General features: G+C 43.2%; 2 protein-coding genes across 3 annotated transcripts in view; both read left to right on the plus strand.

The window, feature by feature from the left end:
- Window positions 1-793: 793 nt before the first annotated feature.
- Dnaaf5 (Dynein axonemal assembly factor 5) lies at window positions 794-10,137 on the plus strand. 2 transcript variants are annotated; one of them, XM_018018224.2, is made up of 2 exons: window positions 794-935; window positions 6,522-10,137. In XM_018018224.2, the coding sequence occupies exon 2, from the start codon at window positions 6,599-6,601 to the stop codon at window positions 9,128-9,130; it is 2,532 nt and encodes an 843-aa protein (XP_017873713.1). In that variant the 5' UTR covers window positions 794-935; window positions 6,522-6,598; the 3' UTR covers window positions 9,131-10,137. The 2 variants fall into 2 exon arrangements, with proteins under 2 accessions (XP_017873713.1, XP_089318252.1); XM_089462126.1 differs by lacking the exon at window positions 794-935 and adding an exon at window positions 5,174-6,429.
- Window positions 794-12,826, plus strand: part of NK7.1 (homeobox protein NK7.1) — a 42,244-nt gene continuing 30,211 nt past the window's right edge. The window contains exon 1 of the mRNA XM_089462140.1: window positions 794-935. The gene's annotated coding sequence lies outside the window, so the exon portion shown is untranslated. The remainder of the gene's footprint in view (window positions 936-12,826) is intronic.

Genomic DNA, 12,826 nt, shown 5'->3' on the forward strand with positions numbered 1-12,826 from the left:
AAAATTGTTTACTTGTGCATTGTTCGCAAATAATTAAATGTATTTAATTGAATCACACACACACGCACACACACAGACACAATTCGTACGCAGTCCCAGACAATGGGCTGGCAATTATGAAACCAGAACACATTCAAAAATAATTAAAAATTAAATAAATGGCCAACGTGTTGGCAATAACAAATTGTGTAACCAATGCAGCAAAGCAACTGAAATGCACTCAAATTAATTTTTCAAAATAACAAAAAAACCAAAAAAAAAGAGCGAAAAGCTGTCGCTGAAAATTGCAAAACCATAATCAATAATTGTCAACTGGCTAATGAATTAAATACATTTCTCCCTCTCTCTTTTTCAATCTACCCTATCTCTCTCACAATGCCTCTCTCTCTCTCTCGCTCTCCCTCGCGCTTTCTCTGTCTATTGCTGTTTTCGTCTCTCTCCTCTCTCACTCTCTAGCCACTCCTTCTGTCTCGCTCTCACTCTCTCCCTCTCTCTATATTCAAATGATGCCTTTTGCATTTCGTTTCGTTTCATTTCATTTCGTCAATTTTTTAATTATAATGGTCGAACATTTGTTGCTTTTTTTCTGGTTTGCCTTTTTGTGCGGCGGCACAGCATTTTAATTAAGTAAAGTGGATTAATTTGCGACTCGTTAGACTAATTAAGGATTATCGCCAACAGCAACAGCAACAGCAACGCCGCGCCAGCCATTTGAGAAAACTCGGCGACCCAAAGGATATGTGAAAGAACAACGATAACAAAACGTGACCTTTTCAATATAAACGCTATAAATAGCTAAACAGTAAAAGACAACAACAACAACAACAAACAAATAAAATAAAAATAAAATAATCTAACCGTCCACAAGGAGAAACATTTAATTGGATTTCAGTTCGCCTTGGCTTTTCGGATACAATTAACCGTTTGGCACTGAGGTAAGTCACACTGACGTTAGTTAGTTAGTCAATCAATTTTGTATGTGTACTACGTTCTCTAAGGGAATGGGGATTCCCGAAGCCTATCAATTGACTAGTCGCTTGACCTGATTATGAAATCAGCATCAGGCAAATAATTATAAACAAATGAATTAAAAGAAAGCACACACACGAATGCTAATCATTTGAAAAATCTGTTCCGCTGGGCGCAAAACTTGTTTACCTGAACTTTCTTACACGTGGTCAGGAATTCAATAGACTCGTGCAAGCAGTTTCTAATCGAACTCTGCTTACTTTGAAATCAATTTCAATTAATCACAGCCAATTAATATAAACGACTACCAAGTAAAGGTCCTCTTATCATGCAAACAACAAATTAACAAGAATGAAAGTATTATAAATTTAAAGCAAAAAAAAATATGAAAAAATATGTTTGAAAAGAAATATTAAAATATAGATTGAATCTATCTGATTGTTGGTCTGCTAGCAAATCTATTACTCTCTTTAGATATTTCATGTTTGGGATTCTCTTTCTCTCTTAATTTCTCTTCAGCTTCATCATTGAAACTTGATCTCAATTAGCACAGTCGATTGCAACTGCATTTCTGTTATAGTCTCTGATTAAACGAGTCAATTATCAAAGACCATTTCAACTGCGTTTGTGATACAGTTTTTGCTTAATATCGGCAATAACATATTTATCAATTTTTTATAGCCCATTCGATTTGTTATTGAGCTTAATTAGAAATCGCAGCTGCCTGTTGATCGTAGTTAATTAACTATAGTTGGCACAAGCCGGTCATTCACTGACCCTTATGCCAGTCAACAGAATGACACATTCACTCACACACACACACACCCACACAGTTTGTATAAAAAGTGTATACAGCTAATTGCGAATCAGTAATCAGAAACGCAGCGACAACTGCTGCAATTATTTCAAATGTAAACAACAGCCAACAAGTGCATTAGAATGCGATATGCGTGAATGCATGTATTTCGAGTTGATCGATAAATGTTGAAGACAATTCGTAATTACAGACTATAGACAGCCTGATTCATTTGTAGATATGCTACAACAAAGTTGTATGCGATTACGTTCACAGCTATCAAATGAGATAACTAACAATAGCGAGTCTCATTCACACTCTCTCTCTCTCTCGCTGTATGTCTATCTCACTCTCTGATTTTGATAGTTACGATATTATTTCAACCATATCACAGTGGCTTCCAATATTGAATGCCATTCCAGTTATGCACAATTAGTAGACATTTCGCATTTCATTCAGAGCCATAAACAAACTATTTACTCGCGCATACCGCAGCTCATATTCACGTTTGATAAACAGGTGCTCGTCTAGCGCGCCGATGTTTATCGCATAACTGGTTCGCATTACAGTCTTTAATTAATTAAATTGTTACTCAAACTGGCCGATTGAGTGATTGACAGACTGACGGACTGTTTGATTGAGCGCATTGGTCACTCCGCATGGCCGCTAACTATGCGTCTGTGCAAACAAACAAACACACACACAACACACACACACATACACACAGAGTCGACGGCATTTAAATACAAACGGCCGCTGATTACGCAAAATGGAAAACCATTTGGCGTCTCGCATTACCATATCAGCGGGCCTCGACTTCTATTTTAGCGCTAATAGTGCAAATAAACAAATAATAAATACCGAATATCAAATAAACCAAACGCATATGCTAGAGAATAATTAAAACCAAAGCCGAGTCGCAGGCCAAGCTTTAAATTATTGCCCGCAGAGTCCCCAGCTCAAAGAGTGAAGCTTGGTGGGATCGAACGAGCCACTAAATAAAATCAAAGCACCGCTGAGAGCAAACGCACGACAAAACAGCAAAAAGTAAGCAAACGGAGCAGACTGCAGCAATGATTTGAATGGATGAGCTGCTGAGAACCCAAGCAACTGGAGTCAACCAAAGGGCAGAGATACGAACTGAACTGAATGAAGTACCTGGCAATAAGAGCACGGCTTGACTCTGAGATTAGCCACAGCGCATAGAGGAGCTTGCAAAACAGATGTAGGATAAGTCAAAGCTAATTACATGAATTGGGTTAGGTTAGGGCTAAGGCATAAATAGGAAGCTCTGATAAGATTTCTAAAATAACTTTACCAGGCGCAGAGTTGCGATTTTCTCTAAGAGCTTACAGATTTCACAAATTAATCCAATCTGAAACTGAAAACAAAACTGAAATTGCAAATCTGCTCGTGTTTTTTTTTTTTTTTCTTTTTTTTCAAGTGATTTATTACTAACCATTATTTAGTAATTTCCGCAGATTGGAACTCATTTCATTTTGAACGAGGTATTTTGCATACACTCTGTAAATTGGTTCACTGAATTCACGACTCCACAATATGTGGAATGACAGCTGAATTTTGATTATTACATTACGACGATGAGTCATGGAATGAAACGAGAAATTTATTATGATGCGACAACAATTAGCGGTGCTAGCACGCGTCTACATAATCATTAGCGGGCTAAGTACTCAATTTGTTCTGGGCCAGGCATTTTAAAGTTTAAACTCACGTAAAATGAAAAAAACAACAACGAAGCGAGCAATGGAGTGAGGGCAGAGCAGACGTGATGGATAGATGGTGAAGGGGGGAGGGGGGTGGGGAGGAGAAAGAGAGAAGTAGCTACAAGTGCGCAGCTCGAAACCGGCATATGCATATGAGGGCAGCCCCATTAGCTGTTTTTCTAATCAAAACTGAATTCCGAGAAATCGAAGCACACACACACACACACACACAAAGAGAGCAGCCCGCACTTAAGTAACCTACACACACACAAACTTACATTAGTGGAACTGCGAGGGAGCGAGAGGCACTGAGCGGGAGCGAGCAGGCAGCCAGTTGATTGGTGCCGTCAGTCATTCAGTCATTAAGTCAGTCACTTAAGCAGGCAATCGACGCAGTTGTTGCCCGATGAAAAATGAAACTAATTAGCGGCCAACAGTGCCAAACGTCGCTGCCAGCATCGCTGCTGGCGTCGCTGCTGCCAGCACGCCCATTTCCATTGCAATCAATTGGAAAATTTGCATTTAGCCAGGCAATAGCAACAGCAATAGCAACAGCAACAGCAACAGCAATGGCAATACCAACTGCAGGCGAACGACACACGGCAGCTGTAACAAGTCCATTTCAGAGTCGGTAAAAGCAAATTAGAGCACAGCATGACAAAAAGCAATCCAATCCGAACGAACCAACGAGCGAATGCAAGTATCTTTGTATCTGAGCAGCGCGACTCGATGTATCTTGTGCCCGCTGCAATTGAATGTGTTGTGCGTATAATTATTAATTGCGAGAATGTGTGCATATATATGTATGTGTGTGTGTGTGTACTCTAATAACACAGCCAATTTCGGCTTTATCATAAGAGCGCGCAAACAAGTTTCCATTGCGGCCGAAATGCAGTCGTGCGGCTTCCGTGCTGCGCTGCTAAAATGTTATTTTAATTGAATCATTTTAGCTATAAAATCAAACTCACACACACACACAAACAACACACACATGCATGTGCTCCATTGCTTTCGAAAAGAGATAAAAATATGCATAAGCACATAAATACGAATGGCATGTACATACATATGCACATATACATAGTATGTATGTATGTGTATGTGTATGTGTATGTATGCCCACTGCCAGTCAGACATCAAATTGAATAAACGCGGTCCATTACTCTCCCAGTGATTTTGCCAAATGACTTCATTTCATATCAATTAAGTTTATTGGGCCGGTATGTGGCTCTATCTCTCTCTCTTTCTCCCTCTCTCTCTCTGTCTCTCTCTCTCTGTCCGTAGTATTTGTGCCCGTATTGTGTGTGCGAATACAAGTTTGTATGTTTGTATGACTTTTTATTGAATCGGCACGGTCACATAAAAAACAAAAAGAGGAAAAACTCACGCCAAACACACACACACACACACGCACACACACTCTCATATTGCCCTGCCTTTGCCCATGGAACGAACCTGAACCTGATTCATGCGCTTAATTGCTTTGGAGCGTGCGACTCTATCTCTCTCCTGCTCGGTCGCTGCCTCTGCCGCTGCCGCCGTCTCTGCCTGTGCTTGTGCCTGTGCCTTGGCCAACAAAAAGGTATGAAATCGAATTGTGTGCACAAAAGTTATAAATGTTGCTGGTCCACAACGTGCAGCGGCTGGTTTTGCTTTTTTTTTTTTTTATAAAATTGACAACATTTTTTGACACAGGCCCAGCGAAAATAAAATGAAGCTGAAAAGCAAACCACGTAAAATATGTTTATTGTGGATCTGGAACGCGTCAATTTGGAGCTGTTTGGCAGCAGAATGGGGCGCACAAATGAAATGGCGAAAGAGAAATTAAAAAATACCTTAATGGCATCACAATATATCAAGTTTGTCTGTGGGAAAAGATCTTTCGATACAAATGAGAACAATAAAAACTATTAACGGTTACGTCGAGTAACAGAATCTGGGATGTAAACACCGTTTAAGCTACTGTGGTCGACTTTAGGTTGCCTGGTTTTTTACATATATACATACATATGTTAACGAATTTTCAAGTCTAATGTTTTCAAATGTAGCTACTTAAATGTTTATGACCAACAAAAATGGTCATAAAACTTCTTTTAGCCACCCACTTGCTCAACAGATCGCATAACAGGTCTTTATGAATACCTAGCTTGGCCCAGCGGCATTAAAATCTATTGTTACAACTTATATGGCATCAAAAAATTAAATAAAATAAAAATATTTAAGCACTCTGACAACTTATTTAGTTATTTCACTGCCCGGCCTAGTTTTATAACCCAATTTAGTGACCCGAAAATGCAATTAAGTTTCGCTCGATATAAATAGGCATTTTATGTGATTTTGTTTATCAGGAAGTCAAACACCCACCCGCCCCCAAAACCCACATAAAAAAAAACGAAAAATAGAGGAGAATAAAAATATAAATAACAACAAGCACTGGCAATCAATCTTAGATATTGTCGCTCGTTAGTTAGTTGCTCGCTGATAAGAAACGACACCGCAATTAGATAGCTGCATCGAAGATAAGCGAAACCGCTTTTAATGAGTCCACCCGGGTCGCTCATAAAAGACAGCGGCACAAATTGCGCACCAAGTTTCCAGAGAAATTTCATTTATGACTTGTTAATTAGTTGAGCAAACAATAAAGCATAAATGCTCCAACAGCAAGCAGCAATAATTGCTTTTGAATAAAGTGAAAAAGCCCGCCCAGCACAGCGTTTGCCAACACTGCTGTTGGCCAATGCCAACACTGCTCTGCGCAGCGAACAGCTGAGCGAGCGCAAACAGCTGATCGTCGACAATTGCCGGCAGAAATTTCGCGCACGTTGCCTGGTTGTTCGGTTGGTTGTTCCTTCGGTTGTTTGGCTCGTTGTCAAGTGTGCGTGAGGCGACGCCGACTCCGTTGGGAGCGAGAATAAAGATAATCAAATAGTAAACAATGTGAATAACTCGAATTTGTGTATCGTAGCAACCGATGCAGTTAACGGTGCTTGTTGACGTCTCTCGTTTTTCGTTTCGTTTTCGTCTTACAGTGCGCACAATTCAAGTGAGAATCCTGCTAGAAACAACTCGACGAGCTAACGAAAGAAATTCTCAAAAATAATCCAAAATGAGTTTCGATTTGGACACAAATCAGATTTGCAGCGACCTGGAGAGCAACGATCATCGCAAGCGTGGCAGCACTCTACTGAAGCTGCGCGAGATCTGCGAGCATACGCCCGACTCTGTTGGCACCGATGCCATCGCCGCCGAGTTCGATGAGCTTTACCTGCATCTGCTCAAGTGCTATGGTGATCGGTATGAGAATGTGCGCGATCGCGCCGTGCTGGCTGTGAGCGCATTCCTGAAGCGTTTGCCGCCCTTGGACTTCCACCTGCTCAACGTGGTGTCGACGCTGGCCGAGCGCATGGGGCAGACGGAGACTGTGGAGCCGAGCGAGGAGATACGTCTGCTGTACATTGAGCAGCTGCATCTGATGCTGCGCAAGTACGCGCTCATGGGCAATGTGGGCGTCTTCCGTGAGTGCTATCCCCAGGTGGTCAAGGTGCTCATCAAAGCCATCAAAGACGCGTATGCTGCAGTGCAGCGGGAAGGCTGTGCCACGCTGGTGCAGCTGTGTCGTGTGGCAGACACCGCGGAGTTGCGCCCGTTCACCGAGTCTCTAGCGGTGGCCCTCTATGGAATGCTGAATCATCGACATTCGGCGGCCCGCATTGCTGCCATAGAGGCCATAGGCAGAGTGAGTCTGCACTTGGATGCCAGTGGCGAGGGCATGCGACGGCTGCTGGCAGAGGTCTCTCCACTGCTCATGGACTCGATGCCCTTGGTGCGTCGTGAGTGCGGTCTGATGGGGGTGCTAATGCTGCTCGAGCTGCCGGATCGCTATTCATATTTTGAGCGTATTCTACCCCTGGTGCTGTGCTGCCTCAAAGATGACTCGCCGGAGGTGCTGTCGCACATACGCCCGCTTTGGGAGAAATGCGGCGTACAGTACTACGAAGAGAACGAGGCGGAACTCTCGCAGCAGGAGATAGGCGATTTGCCGGTGGAGAACTATCCGGCCGGTGTACAGCGCCCCACGATCGGCTGCCGGGGCCTGGTGCAGCGCTCGCTGCGTTTGCTGCAGCTCATCACTCGCGAGACCAGTGACTGGAAGGACAATGTGCGCCTGCACTCGCTGAAGCTGCTCTATCAATTCATTCTGCACGCCGAGGCCTCCATGACGGCCAAGTTCTTCGAGATCTATCCACATGTTTCTCATGCCTGCTGTGACAGCGAGCCCATTATCGCGGCAGAAGCGAAAAAGGTGGCAGATCTGATGGGTCGACTGCTGAGCTACGATGCCTGGATCGATCATGGCTTTGATGGCCTGGAGCGCAATGCACGCGAATCGTTCCTCAAGTGTTTCTACTACATGTTCACTGCCTCCCTGGGCGGCACTTATGAGCACCTGCAGCGCCTGGGCAAGCTGCTAAGATGCACGGATTACTCGCATACCCTCAAGCCGGGCTTTCAATTGTACATACTGAAAACGCTGGACACCATTTTGGACAAGTCCAGCAAGGTGACAGCCTCAATAGAGGAGCTAAAGGATCTATATTTGAACATCTATGTGACCGCCATGAAGGTAATGGCCTTGTCCTATGCCCTGCACAACGAGGACACCGAAGATGTGCAGCGCGGTCAAATGATCTTGAAGCGCCTTGTCCAGCTGGAGGAGACTTCGCTAGCTAAGCTGCACGAGAGCTGGTTCGGCATCGTGCTGCTCGATGTGGATAACCTGGATGCCGCGCTCGACGAGAACGCCGAACCTGTCCTCCTGCTGTACGGGCTCATTCACTTGGGCAAAATACGATCCACATATCTGCCGCAGCTCATCGAGAAGATCAAATTGGTATTTCAGCATTGCTGCGACACGGCCCAGGTGCGCATCTTTAGTATTCTTTCGATAGCAGCGCTCTCCTGGTCCGAGACTGTTACCGTGGAGCGAGAGCAAAGCACACAGCTGCTGAGCAACTTCATCACCGAAGCTGTCGAGCCACATTTACCGTGGAGGGCTGGTGCTCATGGCGAGGCCATGCGCTCCATGGCCATGGCGACGCTCTGCGCAGTGGCCCAAGGCGCCAAGGAGGAGGCGCGAGAAGTTCTGCCAGCGCTGGCCAATCACATGCCAAGCTTGCTGGAGGATCGCAATGTGACCACGCGTCACTATGCCATCAAGGCCATGTGCTACTTCCAGGGCATGTCGGTGGAGGCGATCAAGCCGCTGGCCTATGCCATTATGCAGCGCATGGATGATCCTTCAGCCGGTATTCGCGTCATAGCTGCCACAGCCGTGGGTAAACTGCGTCCTGTATTCAAGACTGAAGGGACGAAGGAGGAGCTGGAGTACGAGCATGAGGTGTGGGAGGCATTCATCAAGCGCGCTCTGGATATTCTGTTGCTCTACCATGAGAGTCCCGAAAAGGAGATGCAAGCTGCTGCCCAAAGATCCCTCATCGAGCTGGCCAAATTGCATCCCGCAGCCTGGGAGGAAAGCTACCAACGCGCCCTGGGCATGGCCAGGCGCAAGGACGAGCTGGTCGAGTTCTACGCCAAGATGAAAATCAACGATGCGCAGGTGGAGACTGAAACGAATTAGCCGGTGCTAATGCCCTGCACCTTGCACCCTGCACCCTGCGCACATACATACACACAATTGCCTTAATTTCAATTAGTTTTGAGTGGTCTGCTAATTTTCTGTAGAATTCCGATTTGTAGCCTGTTGTGGCGTTCCCATTTGCCCATTTGCCCATTTTCATTAATTGCCCGATCTGTCGAATTCTGAGTAGGAAATTATTGTAAACACACTCGCCAAATGTGCCGTTGCGACTGATGGAATCGCATTTAGCATTATGCATTAGGCATTAGGCATTAAAGCATTTACGAATCCCAAAAATTCACTTTGTTTATTTTGCCACGGCTAAAAATTCTGTTTGATGAATTCGCTTTATGAATTGTGGGCAGATCGCGTCAGCGCTCCGAGCCGAATAAAATTTGTTATTATTGCAGGCGGCACAGATTGCAGCCTAAAGCACAAATAAATCCAAATTGGGGTTAACTACTCAAAAGAAATGCACGCAAAAAGTGATCTTAAATGCGAATTAATATGTATATTGTATATAATATTTTTATAGGCAGACAACACTTAACTCGAATTGAGCACAAACTTAAGATCTGTCTTCATTCATTCATGAATCTAAATCAAAAATAGTTTTGGTTGTCAAATTTAAACTCTCGATATGGACAGTTATAAATAAAGATTAAAATTGTATGCAAAATCAAGTTTTTCCTTTAAGATCAGAGATACTTGTAAAAAAGAAATTATATATCCTACTTTTAATGGGATTGTAAATGTAATAAGACAAGATAAATGTACCTCACACTGTTTAAAATATCGCTAGCTTAACTCTTAGCTTGGTAACCTGAATGTAGAGTATATTAAATATAAATTCTTTTATCATCTATATCAATTGAATTGCTTTGCACATATTTACACTCAACTTAAATGAAGTTCATGAAAAAATTAAAAGAATTCAGATGGTTAATTATTTAACAGCAATGCAATGCAGTTTGGTATTTCAACGGGCCATTCCTGCTAGAAACGAATATGTGAGCATATGTATATATTACTTCCAGAACGAAATAAAAAGCACTCTTACTCGTATGAAGGGCTAGCCAAGGGCTTCCGGTTTATATGTGTATATAATTTTTTTTATGGCATCAAGTTATTAAATGAATGTATTCATACTTGTGCAACATATGTTAAATTGTTAAATTAAACTGCATTTTTTTTTGTGCATTCAAGAGGACGTTAAGGTAGAGGATGAGAGATTGAGACCTCGATAATATGATATAAATAGCACTGGTTTCTATAACTAATCCAGTAAGTCATCCCCTTATTACGCTGTCTCTTATGTGACTATCGAAATCTTCGTTGCATAATTTTGTGCGCTGCGCTTTCAATTGCGAATTTAAGCCGCATTTGATTGGGTTTGGATTGGCGTATGAGCAATGTTGACCCAGATTTGTTTGGCTGGCAGCTGTGTTGCCAAACTAATTTGTCGCAGTTTGGTGCAACAAAGTTTGCACATAATATTAAAACAATTTGTCTAATTAAGCAAAACGTACAAGTTTCTAATTAAAATGCACACACACACGTACACAGGCAGACAGACAGACAGACAGTAACAGCCGCCACCCATCGCCCATCGTACGCCTAGCACAGCCACGCCCACCCGACTCTTCGCGCAGCTGGCGCCATTTCAAATGACGTAAAGGCACACAACACACGCACACACACACACACACACACACACATACTTGAAATTTTATGTGCGCTTAATTGCCAGCAAATGAGCGCAGCTCTTTGTGAGTGTGTGCGAAGGCAAACACATCTAAATGACTAACTGTAAATAAATTGAAAGCGCCAAACATATCCTTGACGTTATCCCGGCTGCCTTGATGCTCACTTAATTAATTGCATTTGACTTTGGCCAGGGTAATTATAAATTCGTAACTTTAATTTCATTGCGTCTAAATTGAAATAAATGAGAAGAACAAAACAAAGAAGAAATAGAAAAAGAAAAACCGAGAGATTTTCATAATGAAAACGAAGTAAATATGTATGCTTGTTGCTCGGAATTTGTGCTGCGAATGCGGCGTGGTGGATAATCATTATGGCGATACTAGTAAAGCTCATTAAACTAATTATGCCGTGCCCAAACTTCAAAGACTGTATAAAAAACGGGTCGAACGAAAGAGAGAGAGAGAGAGAGAGAGAGAGAGAAGGAGAGAGAGAGAGTAATAGAGAACGAAATGTCGTGGCGGGCAGCAGCATCTACGGGTATTCGGCGTTTAATTAATCCTTTTCAGGCAGCTCAACAGAGACACACAGCGAAAGAGCGAGAGGGAGCGAGAGAGAGTGAGAGAGGAATAGACTCAGACAGTAATGCGCACAGCAAATAAACTGTTATAAATGTGAGGCAGTGGCTGCGGCAGCAGGATGAAAGTTAAAGACAGACAGTAGTACCAACAAGAGGATGACTTCATTGTGCTCGTCCTCGTCCTCATCCTCACCGTCGTCGTCGTCCTTGATGGCGCACAAATTAATGCTACATTCAGTGCCATTTTGAAATCATGTTGAGTGCCGCCGACCCTAAAAAAAAAGGACAGTAAGGACTGGATGACCCGCCTTTGGCTCAGCTCCTTTGCATCGACAGGATGCACAATGTTGGCTCACTCGACTAGTCCGACTTTTGCCGCAATTGAATTTTGTTAGTCTGAAAATGCACTGGAAAGGGAATTTACTACAGAGATACCCTGTAATATAATCTGTTTATCGTTATATTTTCATTGTTTATCGTTATATTTCATGCTAATAGTCCAAGCGCATTTTCGACATTTTCATTTCGCTTTTCCCTTTTTCAAATGTGACTCTAATCCGACCCATTTAAGTTTGATACGCATAAAATTAGTTGGAAAATTGTCAGGAACTTTTTAAATATGTTCTGTTGCGCAGCCAGCTGAAAATAGTATAATAAGAGACTAAAGACATGCAGCCTTTCGAGGAGAAGCCGAGGGACGTCCGTCAGTGAGGCAGCATCATTATCATCATAATCATCATCATCATCATCAGCTTCATCACTAATTGAGATGCTTTCGTGCTGACCAGGTTGAGGCTGGCATTGCAAACAGTTTTAACAAGCAGCATCCTTTGCGTCCATCGGGCTGTCTCCTGTTTTAACATTTTTAATTTCCAGCCGTCAACTTCACTGGCTGCCAACTTGAGTTGCCTTTGCTGCGTTAGTTGATTTTGTTTTCAGCATTATATACAAGAGGCTCTCGCATTTAAGTTAAATTAGTCAACGTAACAATTAATCCGTCGTCGCCTGGGCAACACTCCCATAGCAAATACGTAAATATCCCAGCAGAATGGCAAACATAAGTCTAATAAAACTCACTGCGGACCTTGAGCGATGAACGATGAGCAATGAGCGATGAACGATGAACGGTGAACGGTGAACGTTAATTAAATACCCGCCACAGCCAAAAGTTTGAGGGCCGCCCTTAGCAATTAGGGTGCAGCTGCTGCCCCACAAATGTCCAGCACCCAAACAGACCCATTCACTGTATTCCATTGTCGTCGTCGTCGTCGTCGTCGTCATCATCGTCGTCGTTGTTGTCGCCATCGTTACTCGCTTTTGGCTTCAGCTGGAGCCTGGGCTGAATACAGCCGAGGGGCAGGACGTACGCTTCATTTGCCCTGGCGCCGCTTAGTTCCACTTAAATGCTTAAT

This window comes from Drosophila arizonae, chromosome 2 (genome assembly GCF_054131065.1).
Source record: "Drosophila arizonae isolate 15081-1271.41 chromosome 2, UAZ_ARI_1.0, whole genome shotgun sequence".
Taxonomy (NCBI): Eukaryota; Metazoa; Arthropoda; class Insecta; order Diptera; family Drosophilidae; genus Drosophila; species Drosophila arizonae.